Source organism: Hemitrygon akajei, chromosome 9 (assembly GCF_048418815.1).
Source record: "Hemitrygon akajei chromosome 9, sHemAka1.3, whole genome shotgun sequence".
In the NCBI taxonomy this organism is placed as follows: Eukaryota; Metazoa; Chordata; class Chondrichthyes; order Myliobatiformes; family Dasyatidae; genus Hemitrygon; species Hemitrygon akajei.
Genome location: NC_133132.1, coordinates 129,407,231 through 129,429,471, shown reverse-complemented (window position 1 = coordinate 129,429,471; position 22,241 = coordinate 129,407,231). Strand labels below are relative to the sequence as shown.

Here is a 22,241-nt window from a genome sequence, read left to right as displayed (position 1 = left end):
AAGGAACACATACCAATCCTCAAAAAGAGATCAGAAGTGGAGAGAGTGAGCAGTTTCAAGTTCCTGGGTGTCAATATCTCTGAGGACCTAACCCGCTCCCAAAATATCGATGCAGTTATAAAAAAGGCAAGGGAGGAGTTCATTAGGAGTTTGAAGAGATCTGGTATGCCAACAAATACACTCAAAAACTTCTATAGATGTACCGTGGAGAGCATTCTGACAGGCTGCATCACTGTCTGGTATTGGGGGTGGGGGCTACTACACAGGACCAAAAGAAGCTGCAAGAGGGCTTCATCTTGGGTACTAGCCTGCAAAGTACCCAGGACATCTTCAAGGAGCAGTGTCTCAGAAAGGCAGCATCCATTATTAAGGACCCCTAACAGCCAGGGCATGCTCTTTTCTCACTGTTACCATCAAGTAGGAGATAAAGAAGCCTGAAGGCACACACTCAGCAATTCACAAGCAGCTTCTTCCCCTTTGCCATCCAATTCCTAAGTGAACATTGAACCTGTGAACACTACCTCACTTTTTAATTTATATTATTTCTGGGGTATTTTTGCACAGTTTTTAATCTATTCAATATACGCATACTGTAATTGATTTACTTATTTATTTATTATTTTTCTCCCTTCTATATTATGTACTGCATTGAGCTACTGCTGCTGCTAAGTTAATACATTTCACGACACATGCCAGTGATAATAAACCTGATTCTGATTCTAATTCTTATTCTGATACAGCATGCTTTCAAATATTACAATATTAAAACCTTGAGTCCTGTATTCACCAACCCTCTTCTCAAATTTGTTTTCATGTTGTAGTTAAATTCTAATATCAAATAAGAATATCTCAGTTGGAAGGTTTTATTTCCTCTCAGAAGATTGTTAGTCTCTTCTCCATAAAGCAGTGGAAGCAGAGTACTTTTGATGAGAGTGTATAGGGGTCAAATGGCCTATTTCCATTTTGAATTTGTACGTTCATAATTTGAGTGCTGAATACAAATGGCAGGAAAGGTAGAAGAAAACTTAACAATAAGCACAATTTCACCAGATCATAACCTGTCCTCCTCTCTGTCACAGCAAATGCTGTCTGATCTGCTTCTATTTCCAGCATTTTATACTTATTTCAATTTCCTGCATCTTCAGATTTTTGCTTTTTAAAATAACTTCAAACATGAGGCTATACCAAGTAATCCAGAAAAAATATTTAATGCATTGGGAAGAAGCTTTTAATCGACAAGCATCAACCTAAGTAGAATTATATCTCCTTCAAAGGTACATTTAAACTTTGTGGGAAATTAGTTTTTGCTGACTTCCTCTTCTTCCTCTGCAAAGGGCACAACTTAAAGCTCGAAATGTTTTATCTAATTTCGTTGTATTAAGCAAACTTACCCAAACTACTATGCCCATTTTGCATTGAAGCACCAGCCCGAGTTGTTAACCTGGCAAAAAAAAAGGTTTAAACAAAAACTATTACTATGGTATGAAATTATGATTTCAGCTAAATTTGAGATCAGCATGATTTTGTAAAATAATTAAATTACTGTATATCTGTTACATTGAAGTTTTATTACTGCTGCGCTCATTTAAAAATTAAATAATTGTAGGATAATAGAAGCAGTGATTTTTTTTAATAAATTTTTTTATTGAATTTTCAAATAGGTTACAGAAAGAAAAAAAATTATCAACCCCTCCCACCTAACATATCCCTATAGAAAAAAAAGAGAAGAAAAAAGAAAGAAAGAAAGAAAAAAGAAAGAAAGAAAGAATGCCTGGATATCGGAAGATCCCCACATGCTCCATGGAGTTCATAATAGCTTTAATATGTATATTTATTTCTTTCCCCAGATAACCAATAATTTTATCTTCGGAGCACCTATATATTTAATCCTATCTTTTGTAAATAAAGGCGCCAAATTTTCAGAAATAGTTCATATTTATCTCTTAAATTATAAGCAATTTTCTCAAGTGGAATGCAGCTAAAAATTTCATTCTTCCAATGATCTATACTTAAGTATGAATCCGATTTCCAAGTAACTGCAATAGCCTTTTTGGCTACTGCCAATGCAAGTTTTATGAATTCTTTCTGATATTTATTCAATTTGGATTTCGATTTTATCCCTTCAATATCGCCTAGTAAAAATAATGTTGGATTATGTGGAAGTTGTATTCCAATAATTTGTTCCAGTAAAACTCTTAAATTTGTCCAAAAAGGTTGAATTTTAAAACAAGACCAAGTAGAGTGTAAAAAAGTACCAATTTCTTGATTACGCCGGAAGCATTGATCAGATAAATTTGAGTTTAATTTATTTATTTTTTGAGGTGTAATATATAATTGATGTAAAAAATTATATTGCACTAGTCTTAGCCGGACATTTGTTGTATTTGTCATACTGTCAAGATATAGTCTTGACCAATTTGTTTCTTCAATTTTAATATTCAAATCAGTTTCCCATTTTTGTCTTGACTTATGAAATCCTTGTTTAATTGCCTGCTTTTGAATCAAACTATACATACAAGAAATATTTTTTTTAATTTTTCCGTTTTTAATTAAAGTTTCTATTTCATTAGGTTTCGGCAATAACATTGTTTGACCCAATTTATCTCTTAAATAAGCCCTTAAATTGAAATAATAAAAAAGTGTTGTTTGATATTTTATATTTATTCTTTAATTGATCAAATGACATTAATATACCTCCTTCAAAACAATCTCCTATATATCTAATCCCTTTTTGAAACCAGTTGTATAAAAGTTGGTTATCCATTGTAAAAAGAATAAGTTTATTTTGAATTAAAGGTCTCTTTGCTAATAAAGATTTCTTTATCTCATCATCAACATTTATCTTACTCCATAAATCAATCAAATGTTTTAATATAGGAGATTCTTTCTTTTCCCGTATCCATTTAGATTCCCACTTATATATAAAATCTTCTGGTATATTTTCTCCTATTTTATCTAGTTCTATTCTAATCCATGCCGGTTTATCTTCATCAAAAAAAGATGCAATAAATCTAAGTTGATTTGCTTTATAATAATTTTTAAAGTTTGGAAGTTGTAACCCTCCTAGGTCAAATTTCCATGTCAATTTTTCCAACGATATTCTTGACATCTTACCTTTGCAAAGGAACTTCCTCACACATTTATTTAACTCTTGAAGAAACTTCTGCGGTAATTGTATTGGTAGTGTTTGGAATAAATATTGTAATCTAGGGAATACATTCATTTTTACAGCATTTACTCTGCCTACTAATGTTATTGGTAACATCATCCATTTATCAAGATCTTCTTGAATTTTTTTCAATAATGGTAAATAATTTAATTTATATAAATTCTTTATATCATTATCAACTCTTATACCTAAATATTTTATACCATTTATTGGCCGTCTAAATTGAGTTATTAATTGACATTGATTATAATCTCCTTTAGTAAGGGGTAGAATTTCACTTTTATCCCATTTTGTAGCCTGATATTTTCCCACATGCTTCCAATCTAGAAGATAATTTACGCAGCGAATACAATGGGTTTGTTAAATAAAGCAAAACATCGTCAGCAAATAAATTAATCTTATATTCCTCCTGGTTAACTCTGAAACCCATAATATCTGGGTCTGTTCTAATTAATTCAGCTAATAGTTCTATTGCCAACACAAATAAAGCAGGTGATAATGGACAACCTTGTCTAGTTGACCTTGTTAACTGAAATGATGTTGAAATTTGACCATTTGTCATTACTTTAGCTTTGGGATTAGTATTTAAGGTTTTAATACATTTTATAAAAGATTTTCCTAACCCATACTTTTCCAATACCTTAAATAAAAAATCCCATTCCAATCTATCAAATGCTTTTTCTGCATCTAAAGCAACTGCCACACTCATTTCATCCCTCTTTTGTGCCAGATGAATTATACTAAGTAACCAAGTTACATTATCTGCCAATTGTCTATTTTTGATAAATACTGTTTGATCCATATGTATTAATTTTGTTAAGTATTTAGATAATCTATTAGATAAAATTTTTGCTATTATTTTATAGTCGGTGTTCCAACAAAGAAATAGGTCTATATGATGTTGGCTTTAAAAGATCTCTATCTTTTTTTGGCAATACTATTAAAATAGCTGTCGAAAAGATTCTGGAAGTTTATGCATTCTTTCCGCTTGGTGTATTAACTCCATAAAAGGAGGAATTGGTAAATCTTTAAACTTTTTGTAAAATTCGGGTGGAAAACCATCTTCTCCTGGGGATTTATTATTCTGAAGTGATCCTAGAGCTTCTTCGACCTCTTTTAATGTAAAAGGCATATCTAATCCCTTCTGTTCTTCCGAATTCAATTTTGGAAGAGTTATTTGTGATAAAAACCTTTCTATCTCAACATTATCATTTTGTGATTCTGATTGATACAGTTCAGAATAAAAATTCTTAAAAATTTTATTAATTTCTAAAGGTTTATAAGTAATTTTATTTACACTTGTTCTAATTGCATTTATCCTTTTGGAAGTCTGGTCTGTTTTTAACTGCCAAGCAAGAAGCTTGTGTGATCTTTCACCTAGTTCGTAATATCTCTGTTTAGTTCTCATACTTGCTTTTTCTGTTTGGTATGTCTGAAGTGTATTATATTGTAACTTCTTGTTAACAAGTTGTCTTTTAGCACCATCCAGAGACAGAGAAGCAGTTTCAGTGACAGGTTGCTATCGATGCAATGCTCCTCAGACAGGATGAAGAGATCAATACTCCCCAATGCCATTCGGCTTTACAATTCAACCGCCAGGAGTAAGATATGTTAAAGTGCCGGGGTTAGGACTCAATGTATTTAAGTAAACTACTTAAGAACTTTTTAAAAGCTATTATTAATGCTTTTTGAGAGGGTGATTTTAGATGCATATCATATTTTTACTGAGTTAAGTATTGTATGTAATTAGTTTTGCTACAATAAGTGTATGGGACATTCGAAAAAATGTTGAATTTCCCCATGGGGATGAATAAAGTATCTATCTATCTATCTTTTTTCTTCTGTCATATATCTTTGAGATTCTTTTTCTAATTTTGTAATCTCTTTCTCCAATTGATCTGTTTCTACCATATATTCCTTCTTAATTTTAGAAGTATAACTTATTATCTGACCTCTCAAATATGCCTTCATTGCTTCCCATACAATAAATTTATCATCAACTGAATGTAAATTTGTATCTAAAAAAAACTGAATCAGCTTTTTCATGAAATTTCAAAAATCTTGACGTTTTAATGATATTGAATTAAATCTCCATCTGTAAATCGATTCCTCTTTATCCATCATTATCATTGTCATTATCAAGGGGGAATGATCTGACAATATTCTTGCTTTATATTCCATATTTTTCACTCTGTCTTGAATATTCGTTGATAATAGAAAAAAATCTATCCTTGAATAAGTTTTATGTCTATTTGAATAAAATGAATAATCTCTTTCTTTTGGATTAATTCTTCTCCATATATCATTCAAATTTAAATCTTTCATCAATGATAAAGTTAATTTTGCTACTTTTGATTTTGTAACAACCTTTGTTGATCTATCTAAAACTGGGTCTAAACAAAAATTAAAATCTCCACCTATTAATATTTTGTCATATGCATCAGCCAAATTCAAAAAGGCCTCTTGTATAAATTTTACATCGTTTTCATTTGGTGCATAAATATTCATAAGAGTCCATAGTTCTGAAAAAATTTGACAGTATAATTACATATCTCCCCGCAGAATCAATTAATACATTTTGTATTTTCATTGGTAAAGTTTTATTAACTAAAATTGCAACTCCCCTCACCTTTGAGTTAAATGAAGCATTTCCGACCCAATCTCTCTTTAATTTCTGATGTTCTATCTCTGTTAAGTGTGTTTCTTGTAAAAAAAAGCTATATCTATTTTCATTTTCTTAATATATGTTAAAATTCTTTTTCTTTTCACCGGCCCATTAAGCCCATTAACATTAAAACTTTAAAAATTCAGTAAATTAGTCATTATTTTTAATAAGGTAACTCCAATCTATAATAATACCTAACTCTTTCAACTTTCATAGTACCTTGGGGAATCTTTTTAAAATTCTTCATGTTGCTATGTGTCTCCCGCCGCCCCCCCCCCCCCCCGATTGTCCAAGCAAAGAAAGATAACAAAAAATAGATTATAAAGAAAAAAAATAACAAAATACCCCCCTACTAATGTTGTGAATGAAAAAAAACACAACATTACCCCCCTCCGTTGTACGGGTCATGGCAATCGCCATGATTACACACGTGAATCCCGTAGCAATCGATCCGAAGTTCCCCCAGCTCCCCCGCAACATAAAAAAGTATATATAAGAAAAAAAATGTCACTACTCTCGATTAATATTTCTCAAATTTTTACCTTTTTCCCCCTGTATCATATAATTAAGAATATATTTAAATATTCTTCTGTCCATAAACATCCATCAGTTCCATTCACCATTCACCATTCATCTTTAATCCGTTTCACTTTTAAATCTTTAACAGTAATTAGCGAATATTTGGGAGTTCTTGTGCGAATTCTTCTGCATCCCGATAATCAGTAAAAAATCTTCTTTTTCCGTCATCCAAAAAAATTATCAGGGTTGCCGGGTGGCGCAATATAAATTTATAGCCTTTTTCCCATAAAACTTTTTTCACTGGGTTAAATTCCTTCTTTCTCTTCAAAAGGTCATAACTTATATCAGGATAGAAAAGAACTGTTTTCCCTTCTATCATCAAAGGCCCATTTCTCTTTCTGGCACATTGGGCAGCCGCCTTCTGGATCTTTTCTTTATCTTGATATCTTAAGCATTTTATCAAGATTGATCGTGGGTTTTGATCAACTTGAGGTCTTGGTCTTAAGGCTTGGTGAGCCTTTTCAATTTCAATTAACTGGGTTCCTTCTTCCATTTCCAAAATTTCCGGGATCCATTTTTGAAAAAAATTTATTGGATCCTCTCCCTCTATACCTTCTTTAAGTCCAACAATCTCAATATTGTTTCGTCTGCTAAAATTTTCAAGCACATCCACTTTTTCCAACAACCGTTTTCTTTCTGATGTCCAGGCAGAAATATTATCTTCCATTCTATTCACTCTGTCAATGGTGTCTCCCATTGTTTCTTCCAAGTTTTTAATTTTCTTGTCCATTTTGTCCTGTCTTTTCATCATTTTATCAAACATAATCTTCATATTTTTAATATCTTTTTAAATTACTTTTAATGCTTTAATTCATGCATTATTTGCACTAAAGTTTTTCTTATGTCTCCATCACCTCCAACCTCTTCCTGTTGCTCTTCTTTGTTTGTCTCTTCATCTTCATCTGATTTATCCAGAGAATCTGATTCCACCTCATCTTCACTTTCACTTTCAGTTCCAATCGCAGCTGGGATTTGTAGTTTGGGTTGCTCACGTTTGTGCATGCCCTTTCCTTCACACATGCGCAATTCCTGTTGCTCTTTTTTTTGGAAACGGTTGATGTTGCCGCAGTTTCCTGTTCTGTATCGCCAGAGGTAAAATACAGTTGAGCCCGAGGCTCTTTCATAGCGACTGGCCTTGATTCTTTTCCAACTTGTGTTGTCTTCAAAGTAGTAGTTTTCTTCTGCTTCTATTTAGGAGGCTTATCTTAAGACAATCCTGAATAGTTTATAAGTAGTTTTTAAAAAGTATTTACTAACTTTTCTTCACTTAAACATTATTTTACTGGTTTTTTACGGGAGAGCTGGATTTCCACGTCTCGATCCTACGTCATCACGTGACATCCCCCAGCAGTCATATTTTTGGTGATTTTTTTCACCCATTGGTTACTTTCTACCAGAGGTTCATTCCTCTACTCCTTTAATGAGCCAGGTAATCATTCATTTTACTGCTGAATAAAAAGTGAGAGCACCAACTTCAGTTCTTCAACCAATTTTGGCATTAAGCTGAAGCACATTTTCTAATAATTGGCAATTTAATGTAGCACTGTTGAAATAAGAACAACTGGCTTTTGTATAGTGCCTTTCACAATCTCAGGATAACACAAAGAGGAATACAGTATATATGTCTTGAGTGAAATCATTGTTGGAATATTCAAAACACAATAATCATGTAAATCACAAACTTCATATAATCATAACTAGATCGTGTTTTAATACATTGACTGAGAGAACAAATAACTCCATTGCTGCTCTTCAAAATACAGTTTTGCAATCTTTTACATCCACTTAAATGAGTGGGGAAGAACTTGATTTATCAGCTAAAAGGCCGCATCTCCAAAACAAACATAGCATTCCGTCCATGGATTACTGTTATCTTTGGAGTGGATTTTGAACCCAAATCTGTTTAAATCAATGAAGCATGTGATAGCAGAAGCACAGTGGTTATCCACAGATGTTTATGGAAGTAAATAGTAACTAGTTATGTACAGGTAATGAAGCAGAAGAAATCACAATCAGGCTCTATGAACCCTTATAACAATGTCCTTTATTTTTTTTTAAATCACATCAGCCACACAGTGGAAATACAATTTCTCTGCCATACCAGCATCACAGAAAACTCAGCTGCAGTTGCTATGGTTATAACTGGGACAAAGTGCTGACAAGTGTACACAGCTGTGTTTATTTTTAACTGAAATCACGTGAGCAAGTTAGTGGAGTGGCTGATTCAAGTTTATAAAAGAAAGTACATGTGTAATACACCTGAGAAAGCAGTTATTTATTAATATTGCTGAGTATATTAAATCAAAACTGTTAACCTTGGTTTGGATGCTTCCATAAAATTTGAAGTATTATATAGTTATTGTGCAATTCATTATTAAAAAATACAGGAGGTATTAAAAACTTGAAATTTTGATTCACTGTGATGGTGGTAGAAAACAGTTTATATAAGATAATTTTACAGGGATATTAACAGTGAGAAAGAAGTTGAGGGCTAGGCTAGAAATGAAAAGTACTGTATTTTATCCAAATTGGATACCGATTAATACCTATGGACCAAACAATCACTTCCCAAGCCAAACTTGAAAATTCGAAGTTAAAGGGTATTTTTCAAGCACATCCACAAATTTATAAAATGATAGTAAATATATTACAGATAATAATGTACTAAAATAAGCTTTGTCACCCAATGCTTTCACACAAAAAGCAGAGCTAATGCAACTGACCTGGATTGCCTTGTTGAGCCACACCATTCTTCTGCTGGTCCACTGTTATGGGGGCTATGTTCAGTTGAAATATCACTAGAAACTGGATCTGCATTCCTTCGCCTAAGCTTTGCAGGTGGTTCTGCCTGACAATCACTCAAACTAGTTTCATCATTACCAGGATCCTGCTGTAATAAAAGATACATATTTTATGTTGTATAATAAGGGTGGCCACACATTTAAAAACAAATCTTATGCAAACTACTTGAACAAAGTTTTTCTCTCTCCCAGCCAACATATTCAGGTCAAATAGCATTGAATAAAAATGCTTTTGGTGCAAACAAACACTTCAAATTAACATCTTCTCAAACCAAACTCATCAATAAACACGCTTTTGTTTTGGCTAAAATTTCCTTTCCAATTTTATTGTCTAGCAATTGTCAAATGAAAAATAATTTGCTGTTAAGATAAAATTATGTGAGAGTCAAAAACCACGATGTAAAATCAGTACTGAATGGAATATCAAGTGAAATTATTGGGCAACTATAATAAAATGTACATTAAATGATCAAGTACATCAAAGAAATGTTAAAAAGAAAATTCATAGAAATCCAATATTAGATATAGATGCATTATAGAAGGGTTTCAAATTAAAAATTATATCAAGTAAATATTTATCTGGACTTTTAAGAAATATATGTACTTGAGAACGCATAAAGTCTCTAATTTGTAAATATCGAAAAAAGTGAATTCTCCATAGACTATATACCGTAGATTCCGGACTACAGAGCGCACCTGATTAAAAGCCGCTGGCTCTAATTTTAGAAATAAAATCAATTTTTTAATTGTAAAGGCCGCACCGGATTTTAGGCCGCACCGCTACTTTTAAATATACATACGTATCGGTAACACAAATTACGTTGCATATACTTTTTTACTGAACAGCACGAACAACATTCCAATATCTCCTAGCGACTGGTAAAAATATATATACTGCAGCCTACCAGGAAAAGTTATTGATCGCCTTTAACTTAAAAGCAGCGTTTTCGCTCGGGTCTGACGCGCTTGCGTAACGCGATCGGGTCTAATCGGGTCTGATGCGCTCGGGTCTGACGCGCTCGGGTCTGACGCACTTGCGTAACGCGATTGGGTCTAATCGGGTCTGACGCGCTCGGGTCTGACGCGCTTGCGTAATGCGATCGGGTCTAATCGGGTCTGACGCGCTCGGGTCTGACGCGCTTGCGTAACGCGATCGGGTCTAATCGGGTCTGATGCGCTCGGGTCTGACGCGCTTGCGTAACGCGATCGGGTCTAATCGGGTCTGATGCGCTCGGGTCTGACGCGCTCGGGTCTTGCTTTTCTTCGAGTATTTTCCATGTTGATGAGGGTGAGTACAAATGACTGATTTACAATAATTTAATTGTGAAAGTGCGCTTGATTTATCGTACAATTTCATTGGACCTCTGTGAACTACTCATCAATTTTATTGGTCTACTGTTACGAGGCAAAATGTTTACGAGGCGGCATGAAAAAAAACCATGTATTAGCCGCTCTGGATTAAAGGCCGCAGAGTTCAAAGCTGTTCAAAATGTGGGAAAAAAGTAGCGGCTTATAATCCGGAATCTACGGTACTTAATTGTCAGTTGTTCTAATGAAGAGAGACTATCTCCACCAAATCATGAGAACATTTAATACCCAATCTATTCCACTCTTTAAAAACTACATCAGACATAGAAGGTTTAAAAAAAAGTTAGAAAAAATGGGACTGGAAAGTGAAAAACTCAATAAACCAAAATATTTTCTAAATTGTACCCAAATCCTCAAAGTGTGCTTACCTACAAAATTATCAGTTAAATTATTTAAAGATAAAGAAATTGAGGATCTGAGAAGAGAAATGATAGAAAATTTATTAACAGAGTTTTAGTTTCTACAGAAACCCAGACCGAACAGTCCTCTCGATTAATATAACTAAAACATAAGATTCCATATATTGACTGCCCAGTAATAAAACCTAAAATTGAGTAAGGCTAAACCTCCATTCTTTTTAGCTTTTTTAGCTTTATTTAATCGAGAAATTTTATTATTCTATATATAAGATATAATAGAATCAAAAGAATCTATTAAAAATTTACTTGATATAATTTTTAATTTAAAACCCTTCCATAATGCATCTATATCTAATATTTATGGTACATTGTTGGGAATGAAAAATATTCCTTTAAATAAAATTAAAAATCTTTGGGAACAAGATATACAGATTTCAATTTCTGAGGACACTTGGAATGAAATTTTTAAATTGGTCAATACCTCATCGTTATGTGCCCGTCATTCCCTTCTACAATTTAAAGTGGTTCATAGAGCCCATATGTCTAAAGATAAGCTGTCTTGGTTTTATTTGGATATACCTCCCTATTGTGATAGATGTAATAATGGAGAAGCTTCACGAATCCATATGTTTTGGACTTCTCCGAGTCTTGAAAACTATTGGAAGGAAGTATTTCAAACTTTGTCTGTGCTTTTTAAAAGTAAATTTTAAACCTAATCCTTTGACTGCCTTATTTGGTATTGTTGGAGGAAATTATATTATTTTGGTTCACATGATTTGCATATTTTGGCCTTTATTTCTCTTGTAGCCAGGAGGGCATTGTTGCTTAAGTGGAAGGATGCCACTCCGCCTACTCATACTGATTGGTTACATGATGTTATGTCTCGCTTAAATTTAGAGAAGTTTCGCTGTTCAATTTCTGAATCTAGACAAGATTTTTTTAACATTGTGGGGACCTTTTTTGAATTATTTTCAAAATCTTTGATTTGCTATTAAGCACAGATGTTGGCTAATAATACGTTTTACTATATGTTAAGGATTTTTTCCTTTTGTTTTTTTTAACCAAACAGCTGTTTTTTTTGTCTGGTAGTGGGTCTAGATTTTTTGTATAATAAAATTATTTCCTTTCAATTTTATGTTTAAATTTAATTTGGGGTAATTACACTTCATCTGCAATTTCAATATATTGTAATCGATATATATTATATATCTTACTGTACTCTGTATTCTTTTAAGTAAGAAATTAATAGAAGTATTGAAAAAGAAAGAAAGAAATCCAATAATAGATAGAATATTACAAGAATGGAATATATTCCAAATAACTGTTGATCACGTACAGAAATTGGGCCTTTACCACTCAGATGTCAATTCCCCTTCTTCTGTCTCCTCTCCCTTTTCTAAAAGTCTGAGGTATAAACTTTTCTGATTGCAGTTCTGATCAAAGGACATCCAATTGAGGAATTAACTCTTCCCCTCTCCAAGGTTCATTAATAACTGCTGAGCACGTACAATACTTTCTGTTGGACAATACAGAAACTATTGGATCCAAAAATCAGGAAAATCCAAATTATTCAGGGATAATATTGATTAAATTCATTTAACTTCTATCATTACAATAATTTTAACTTGAAAGAAATAGCTTAGTAGCTATTTCAAAGGTTAATTGGGCTATCGATTAATAGGGCCTGTTTATTTAGGACACCTCTCTTAAAGAACAAAAACTGATCGAGAAAATTGTTGTGATTTCCTTCATTTAAATGGGGTAGAAGACTGCTGCCAAACTGTGTCTAACTGAGTGAGTCATGTGTAGTTGTGTGGCCAGTAGTCACCACACGGTACTTAGAGCAAACGGTTTTTAAATAATGTCTGTTGTGTGTGTTTGTGTTCAAAAATCAGTGATTTTTGGCACTGATAACTGGTGAGAAATAAGCAGTAAGACAATTAAGAACTGTTTTGCACACAGCAATTTCAAGCATTCAGGCTTGGAGATACCAGAAATGGCTAGAAGTGAAAATGAAAAGCTTTCACTACTTCCAACAAGTTAGGAACTGCAGAGAATTTGAAGGTATTAACAATCATCTTGAATGTTACAATGAAAATGAAGATTTAGAAGATGCAATCATCAAAAGCATTGTATAAAGGCAGTCCGTTATCTGCACCAGGTGTCTGGGCTGATTTTGTTCATTTACAATCATTGAAAAAAACCATAGCATACACCTGATGAATTTCTCCATCAATAAACATTAGGAACTAATATAGTTTTTTGTGGTATTGTAGTATTGATAGGTTCTAATTTGATCTGTATTTCATTTAAATACCTAATTTGTTACCTAGTTTGACTTTTTCCATACCTTTTAAACTATTTTCATGAAACTTCAGCTAATTGGGACAGCTGCTTAATTGGGCCAAAATGTGCTGGTCCCTGATCTGTCCCAATTAACCAGAATTTGCTGTATTCCTAAATAGTACTCTTAAGTAATGGCTTCTAAAACAGGTGTAAATAAAGAAAAAAAAAGTAGTCTTGTATCTGTTGTTTCTTAAGCAATCTTTATGCTTGAACTGACAATCTGATGTTGTTTTAATGTTTGTTGAAACATAAACTGACAAAAGTTTTCAGATATTATGCTTCTTGATGCAAATAGTTAAATATACTGGAGATAACTTCTTTTTAAAATCATGTCACACTTTCTTGCAAAATGATTTATTTAAACAGAAAGACTCACGAGTCGAACTAGTACCCACATCCTTTTGTTGCACAATCTATCTTTACATCTACAGTTGTTATTGCTGTATATTCCTTCACAATTGTTTACCATGTGTATCATAAAGTATTTTTCTGCAGAGTGATTAAGAATTGGAACTGCTTTGAAGGGTGGTGAAAACGATCTACTAGGGCTTTCAAAATGAACAGGACAGACTTTCAGAGAAAATAACTGCATGGCCATGGGGAAAATGCTGGGAAAGGGTACTGAGAAATGAAACTATATTACTGTGTAAAGAGCTGGATAGAATCAGAAAGTCAAATGAACTCCTCCTGTGTCATTATAATTATATAGTCTGCTAGGTTATGAGAAAGGAACAAATGCCAATGTTTTTCAACAACACATAGCATAAATTTATTATTTATTCTTTCTTTGTCACAGTACTAACCAAAACGACAAGGATTACTCCAAGCAATAATGCAAAAGAAACACAGGCAAAAGAAAATCAAGAGTCACCAAGAGGAGAGATAATCCAAGAATTGACTTATAGGATACAGAGTAATTTCCACCTGCAATCAAAATGACAAATCTTTTAAAAAGAAACTACCGTAGATTCCGGACTACAGAGCGCACCTGATTAAAAGCCGCTGGCTCTAATTTTAGAAATAAAATCAATTTTTTAATTGTAAAGGCCGCACCGGATTTTAGGCCGCACCGGATTTTAGGCCGCACCGGATTTTCGGCCGCAGGTGTCCCACGTTGTAATATGAGATATTTACACAGAAAGATATTACACGTGAGGATTTTTTAACTTTTAATTAAATCCATATGGTAACAAAAACAAATACATATTGCAAATGCTTTTTTTCGAACCGTGCCCGTAACGCGGCTACTTTTAAATATACGTTGCGTATACTTCTTTACTGAACAACATTCCAATATCTCCTAACGACTGGTAAAAAATATATATACTGCAGCCTACCAGGAAAAGTTATTGATCACCTTTAACTTAAAAGCAGCGTTTCGCTCCGCCGCTCGACCCCCACCTTTCCGTTTATTCGCAAACGGCGTTTTCCCACAAGACACCGCGAAACCGGGTGTGACGTCATAGCATCCCGCGATGTAGTACAGAAAACAAATATAGTTAAAACTCTTCTAACTTTAACTAGAAAATGAATTACTAAGCGAAAATATTATAAACTAAATAACTGCCATAAGGCAGCACAATGCTTCGAGTGTTTTCCATGTTGATGAGGGTGAGTACAAATGACTGATTTACAATAATTGCGAAAGTGCGCTTGATTTATCGTACAATTTCACTGGACCTCTGTGAACTACTCATCAATTTTATTGGTCTACTGTTATGAGGCAAAATGTTTACGAGGCGGCATGAAAAAAATCATGTATTAGCCGCTCCGTTTTAAAGGCCGCAAAGTTCAAAGCTGTTCAAAATGTGGGAAAAAAGTAGCGGCTTAAAATCCGGAATCTACGGTAGTTACTTTGAATTTCAAATGTCACTGCTCTTTAAGAAGCAGAAGAAAGGAAGTTATGTACCAGTCAGCCTGACTTCAATGGTTGGGAAGATACTGGAGTCCATTATTAAGGTTGAACTTTCAGGATATTCGGAGGCATATGATAAAGTAGGCCGAAGTTTGCATGGTTTCCTTAAGGGGAAATCCTGCATGACAAATCTGACTGAATTCTTTGAAGAAACAACAGGCAGGGTAGACAAAGGAGAGTCAGTGGATGTTGCTTGCTTGGAGTTTCAGAAGGCCTTTGACAAAGTGCCACAAATGAGGTTGCTTAACAAGGGCACCCATATTCCAACAGTGGGTGAGTCTAGTATGTACCAGAGGGCACAGCCTCAGAAAACAGGGATGTCCATTTAAAAACAGAAAATGAGGAGGAATTCCTTGAGCTAGAGAATGGTGAATCTGTGGAATTCATTGCCACAGACTGCTGTGGAGGCTAAGTCATTGGTTTATAGGTTCTTGATTAGTCAGGGCATCAAAAGTTATGGGGAGAAGGCAGGAAAATGGGGTTGAGAGGGATAATAAATGTCATATGGCCATATAGTCTAAATACCAAAGACGTTGCTTGATGTCATTACACAAGTTTATTTTTCCTTTCATTTGTTGGCCAGAATTAGAAAAAGATGTTACAATATTGAATAACCCTAACAAAAAGAAGCAACAGTTAGGAGCAAATGATTGCACCATTCCAGCACCATACCCATTTCAAACACTAAACATTAAAACTTTAACAATCTGCCATCCCATTGTTTGAAAATTCCAGTGGTTTGGCACCTGATTTCTGTACTCACACTTAACAAAGAAAACCATAGCACTTGCACTCCCTTTCAAACAGCAGGGTTCCAGTGCTTATGCTCTATATAAAACACAGGGTTCCCAATTCAAGCACTCCAGCAGACAAACAGCACTCCCAATTCAAACCCTCCAGTCAAACACTCTGGCAGAGGCACAGGGCTCCCAGTTCAGACGTACCCACAGACATATAGGGCTCCCAGTTCCCACTATCATGTAGAAGCAGAGGGTTCCCAGATCCGACACTTCCACTTATGCAGAGGGCTCTCAGTTCTCATGCTCCTGCTGATGTACAGGACTCCTAGTTCCCATGCTCTCAATGAAGGGCAGGACTCTCAATTCCCATGTTCTCTTTGACACACTGGTGTCCCAATTCCCCATGGTCCCCTTTAACACACCTGGCTCAGAGCTCCCCTGTCCTCTTGAAACTCAATGGGTTCATTGGAGAATTCATTACACTACCAATTTGAGTGGGCAGAGTTTAGGAGGATGATGGCATCTAATGGCAACTCCTTTGCTTGCATCTTTGGAAACAGCACTATTTTTATCTTTGATATCTCTTTTTTTCTCCTTTCAAGGTTCTTTTGAAGACCCTGGCATGGAATTACACACCGACTTGAGTTTTTTGTGGAAATGGGACCTGCTCTTGGGACCTCACGACAGGTCGCTTTTCAATATGCCAAGGATGCAGCCAAGAAGACTGGTGCAGAAAAAGCGACGCAACATACTTTTAACACCATAAATCAGCGAGTTGTTTTGTTATGTCTCTCCTCTTGCTGTGAAATGGGGACATCCTTTTTCCCTATTAGGGAGAGAGAGAGACTGTGGAATGTCAAATTACCAGGTGAACAAGTAGTCTTTGGGGTACTGCAAGTCTGTCTCTTTATTGCTGCTTTACTGCACACTTGAGTGCTTGGCGGAGTGTGCTGAAGCTTCTTGCTGGCGGGGGGGGGGGGTTCATTGCCTTGCTGCTGCTTATGCATGGGAGGAGAGAGTTGGGGGAAGCTTTGAGGTTCTAACATTTAACTGTCATTCATTCTTCAGGTAACTCCTCTGTTTTCGTGGATGTTTGCAAAGAAAACGCATTTCAGGATGAATATTGTATACATTTCTCTGACATTAAATATACCTATTGAAACCTATTGATAATAATAATAAAAGAATTAATGAAGCAATCCAATATTCATAGAAATAGCTTGCAATAATCTAGAAAACCTAGCAGTGTGGCACCAAATCCTGAGAGTGCAAAACAATAGAAAACTACTATACACGGTAAAATCACTTTACTGGAAATAAAAACAGAGCAGATTCAAAACACTGACATAATGCCTTGGATCACCTAAACAATACAAATACTTCTGTCAGGATGCTGTTTATTGACTACAGCTCAACACTGAACACAATCATTTCTAGAGTTCTGATCAAAAAGGTCCAGAACCTTGGCTTCTGTACCCCTCCCTCTGCAACTGGATCCTTAACTTCCTAACCTGTAGACCACAATCTGTGTGGATCAGAACAACACCTCCACCTCGCTGACAAACAAAGCCGGTGCATCTCAGCAAGGTGTGCGTAGCCCACTCTACTCTATCTACACCCATCACTGCAGGCTCGGCACAGCTCGCATGTCATCTATAAATCTGCTGATGATACAAACGTTCCTGGCAGAATGTCAGACAGTGACAAGAAGGCATCCACGAATGAGATATATCAGGTAGCTGAGCATGTCGTAGCAACAACCTTGCACTCAACATCAGTAAGACCAAAGAATTGATTGTGGACTTCAGAAAGAGTAAGATAAGGGAACATATACCAGTCCTCAGAGGGAGCAGAAGTGATAATAATTATCAATTTTAAATTCCTGAGTGTTAATATCTCTGAGGATATGGACCCAACATATTGATACAGATACACAGAAGACATGACAGAGGCTACATTTCATTAGGAGTTTGAGAAGACTTGTTATAACCATATAACAATTACAGCATGGAAACAGGCCATCTCGGTCGGCCCTTCTAGTCCGTGCCGAACGCTTACCTTCACCTAGTCCCACCAACCTGCACTCTGAACCTACAACCTGAATAAATATTCATAAGGGTCCATAACTCTGAAAAAATTTGACAACGTATGATCACATATCTCCCTGCAGAATCAATTAATACATTTTGTATTTTAATTGGTAAGGTTTTATTAACCAAAATTGCAACTCCCCTCGCCTTTGAATTGAATGAAGCTGCAATAACATTCCCGACCCAATCTCTTCTTAATTTCTGATGTTCTGTCTCTGTTAAATGTGTTTCCTGCAAAAATGCTATATCTACTTTCATTTTCTTAATGTATGTTACAACTCTTTTTCTTTTCACAGGTCCATTAAGCCCATTTAACATTAAAACTTTAAAAATTCAGTAAATTAGTCATTGTTTTTAACAAGGTTACTCCAATCTATAACAGTATATAATATCTCAGCTCTTATAGTACCTTGGGGAATCTCTTTAAGATCCTCCATGTTGCTATGTGTTTCCCCACCCCCCCACCCAATTATCCAGGCAAAGAAAGAAAAGTAGAAAAAAGATAAATTATAAAAAAAAGGTAACAAAATACCCCCCTACTAATGTTGTGAATAGAAAAAAAATCACAACATTACCCCTCCTCTGTTTTACGGGTCATGGCAATTGCCATGATTTCACACATGAATTCCGTAGCAATCGATCAGAAGTTCCTCCAGCTCCCCCGTAATTAAAAAAACACATATAAGAGAAGGAAAAAAATTAATATCACAACTCCTGATTAATATTTAAATTTTTACCTTCATCCCCTTCTATCATATAGTTAAAATATATTTATATATTCTTCTACCCTTAAATATCCATCAACTCCATTCCCAGTCTCAGTCTTCATCTTTAATCCATTTCATTTCCATAAATTCTTTATTGTGTCTAGCGAATATTTGGAAGTTCTTGTGCAAACTCCTCTGCTTTCCTATAATCAGTAAAAAATCTTCTTTCTTCAACATCCAAATAAATTACCAGCGTTGCTGGGTAGCGTAATATAAATTTATAACCCTTTTCCCATAAGATTTTTTTCACTGGGTTAAATTCCTTCCTCCTCTTCAAAAGGTTATAACTTATATCAGGATAGAAAAAAACTCTTTTCCCTTCTATCATCAATGGCTCGTTTCTCTTTCTGGCACCTTGAGCAGCTGCCTTCAGAATCCTTTCTTTATCTTGATATCTTAAGCATTTTATCAAGATTGATCGTGGATTTTGATCTTGTTGGGGTTTTGGTCTTAAAGCTCTATGGGCCCTTTTGATTTCAATTAACTGACCACCTTCTTCCATTTCCAAAGTCTCTGGGATCCATTTTTGAAAGAATTTTATTGGATCTTCTCCTTCTATACCTTCTTTAAGACTAACAATCTTAATATTATTTTGTCTGCTAAAATTTTCAAGCACATCCACTTTTTCCAGCAACTGTTTTCTTTCTGATGTCCAGGCAAGGATATTATATTCCATTTTTTCCATTCTATCAGTGGTGTCTCCCATTATTTGTTCCAGCTTTTTAACTTTCTTATCCGTTTTCTCCTGTTTTTTCACAACTTTATCAAGCGCAATCTTTATTGCTTTTAATTCATACATTATTTGTATCAAAGCTTCTCTTATGTCTTCAGACGGTCCTCTCTTTTTGATTTCTTCCAGTTCCTCTTCTTCCTCATCTGTGTTGTCCAGAGACTCCACTTTTACTTCCGGTTCACTTTCACTTTCAATTGCAGCTGGAACTTGTAGTTTGGTTTGCATCTGTTTGTGCATACCCTTTTCTTCACGCATGTGCAGTTCCTGCTGCTTTTTCTTGGAGACTGTTGATATTGTCGCAGTTTCCTGTTCTGCACTGCCAGTGGCTAAATGCATTTCACCGAGAAGAGGTCCAACCTGAGCACGGGGCTCCATCATAATGGTCGGGCCTTGTTCTTTTCCAACTCGGGCTATCTTCAAAGTAGTAGGTCTCTTCTGTTTCTGTTAAGGAGGCATATCTAAAAATGATCCTGAGTAGCTTATAAGTAGTTTTTAGAAAGTATTTACTAACTTTTCTTCACTTAAACACTATTTTACTAGTTTTTTACGGGAGAGCTGGATTTCCACGTCTCGATCCTACGTCATCATGTGACGTCCCCATCTCCCCTACTCTCAATGGAAAAAGCCTATCAACGTCAACACTATCTATCCCCCACATAATTTTAACTACCTCTATCAAGTCCCCCCTCAACCTTCTACGCTCCAAAAAATAAAGACCTAACTAGTTCAATCTTTCCCTGTAACTTAGGTGCTCAAACCCAGGTAACATTCTAGTAAATTTCCTCTGTACTCTCTCTATTTTGTTGACATCTTTCCTATAATTCGGTGACCAGAACCGCACACAATACTCCAAATTTGGCCTTACCAATGCCTTGTACAATTTTAACATTACATCCCAACTCCTATACTCAATGCTCTGATTTGTAAAGGCCAGCATACCAAAAGCTTTCTTCACCACCCTATCCACATGAGATTCCACCTTCAGGGAACTATACACCATTATTCCTAGATCACTCTGCTCTACTGCATTCTTCAATGCCCTACCATTTACCATGTATGTCTTATTTTGATTATTCCTACCAAAATGTAGAACCTCACACTTATCAGCATTAAACTCCATCTGCCATCTTTCAGCCCACTCTTCTAAATGGCCTAAATCTCTCTGCAAGCTTAGAAAATCTACTTCATTATCCATAACGCCACCTATCTTAGTATCATCTGCATACTTACTAATCCAACTTACCACCCCATCATCCAGATCATTAATGTATATGACATACAAATTGGACCCAGTACAGATCCCTGAGGCACACCACTAGTCACCGGCCTCCAACCTGACAAACAGTTAGCCACCACTACTCTCCGGCATCTCCCATCCAACCACTGTTGAATCCATTTTACTACTTCAATATTAACATAAAGATTGAACCTTCCTAACTAACCTTCCGTGCGGAACCTTGTCAAAGGCCTTACTGAAGTCCATATAGACAACATCCACTGCTTTACCCTTGTCAACTTTCCTAGTAATTTCTTCAAAAAAATCAATAAGATTTGTCAAACATGACCTTCCACGCACAAATCCATGTTGACTGTTCCTAATCAGACTCTGTCTATCCAGATAATTATATATACCACCTCTAAGAATATTTTCCATTAATTTACCCACCACTGACGTCAAACTGACAGGCCTATAATTGCTAGGTTTACTCTTAGAACCCTTTTTAAACAATGGAACCACATGAGCAATACGTCAATCCTCTGGCACCATCCCCATTTCTAATGACATTTGAAATATTTCTGTCAGAGCCCCTGATATTTCTACACTAACTTCTCTCAGGACCTGGAGATTTATCCACTTTTATATTCCTTAAAAGCACCAGTACTTCCTCTTCTTTAATCATCATAGTTTCCATAACTTCCCTACCTGTTTCCCTTACCTTACACAATTCAATATCCTTCTCCTTAGTGAATACCGAAGTAAAGAAATTGTTCAAAATCTCCCCCATGTCTTTTGGCTCCACACACAGCTGTCCACTCTGATTCTCTAAGGGAACAATTTTATCCCTCACTATCCTTTTGCTATTAATATATCTGTAGAAACCCTTTGGATTTACCTACACCTTACTTGCCAAAGCAACTTCGTATCTTCTTTTAGCTTTTCTAAACTCTTTCTTAAGATTCTTTTTACATTCTTTATATTCCTCAAGCACCTCATTTACTCCATGCTGCCTATATTTATTGTAGATCTCTCTTTTTTTCCGAACCAAGCTTCCAATATCCCTTGAAAACCATGGCTCTCTCAAACTTTTAACCTTTCCTTTCAACCTAACAGGAACATAAAGATTCTGTACCCTCAAAACTTCACCTTTAAATTACCTCCATTTCTCTATTACAGCCTTCCCATAAAGCAAATTATCCCAATCCAACCCTTCTAAATCCTTTCGCATCTCCTCAAAGTTAGCCTTTCTCCAATCAAAAATCTCAACCCTGGGTCCAGTCCTATCCTTCTCCATAATTATATTGAAACTAATGGCATTGTGATCACTGGACCCGAAGTGCTCCCCAACACATACCTCCATCACCTGACCTATCTCATTCCCTAACAGGAGATCCAACACTGCCCCTTCTCTAGTCGGTACCTCTATGTATTTCTGCAAAAAACTATCCTGCGCACATTTTACAAACTCCAAACCATCCAGCCCTTTTACA

At 35.4% G+C, this 22,241-nt stretch overlaps 1 protein-coding gene across 2 annotated transcripts in view; it reads right to left on the bottom strand.

Moving 5' to 3' along the window:
* The window catches only part of atad2b (ATPase family AAA domain containing 2B), a 195,184-nt gene that overhangs the window by 111,834 nt on the left and 61,109 nt on the right, over positions 1-22,241 (bottom strand). Inside the window, exons 2-3 of one of the 2 annotated variants that reach the window (XM_073056957.1) lie at positions 9,137-9,303; positions 1,392-1,441 (exon numbers count right to left, since the gene is read on the bottom strand). In XM_073056957.1, coding sequence (XP_072913058.1) covers positions 1,392-1,441; positions 9,137-9,303 — 217 coding nt within the window. The remainder of the gene's footprint in view (positions 1-1,391; positions 1,442-9,136; positions 9,304-22,241) is intronic. The other variant, XM_073056959.1, reaches the window with a different exon arrangement.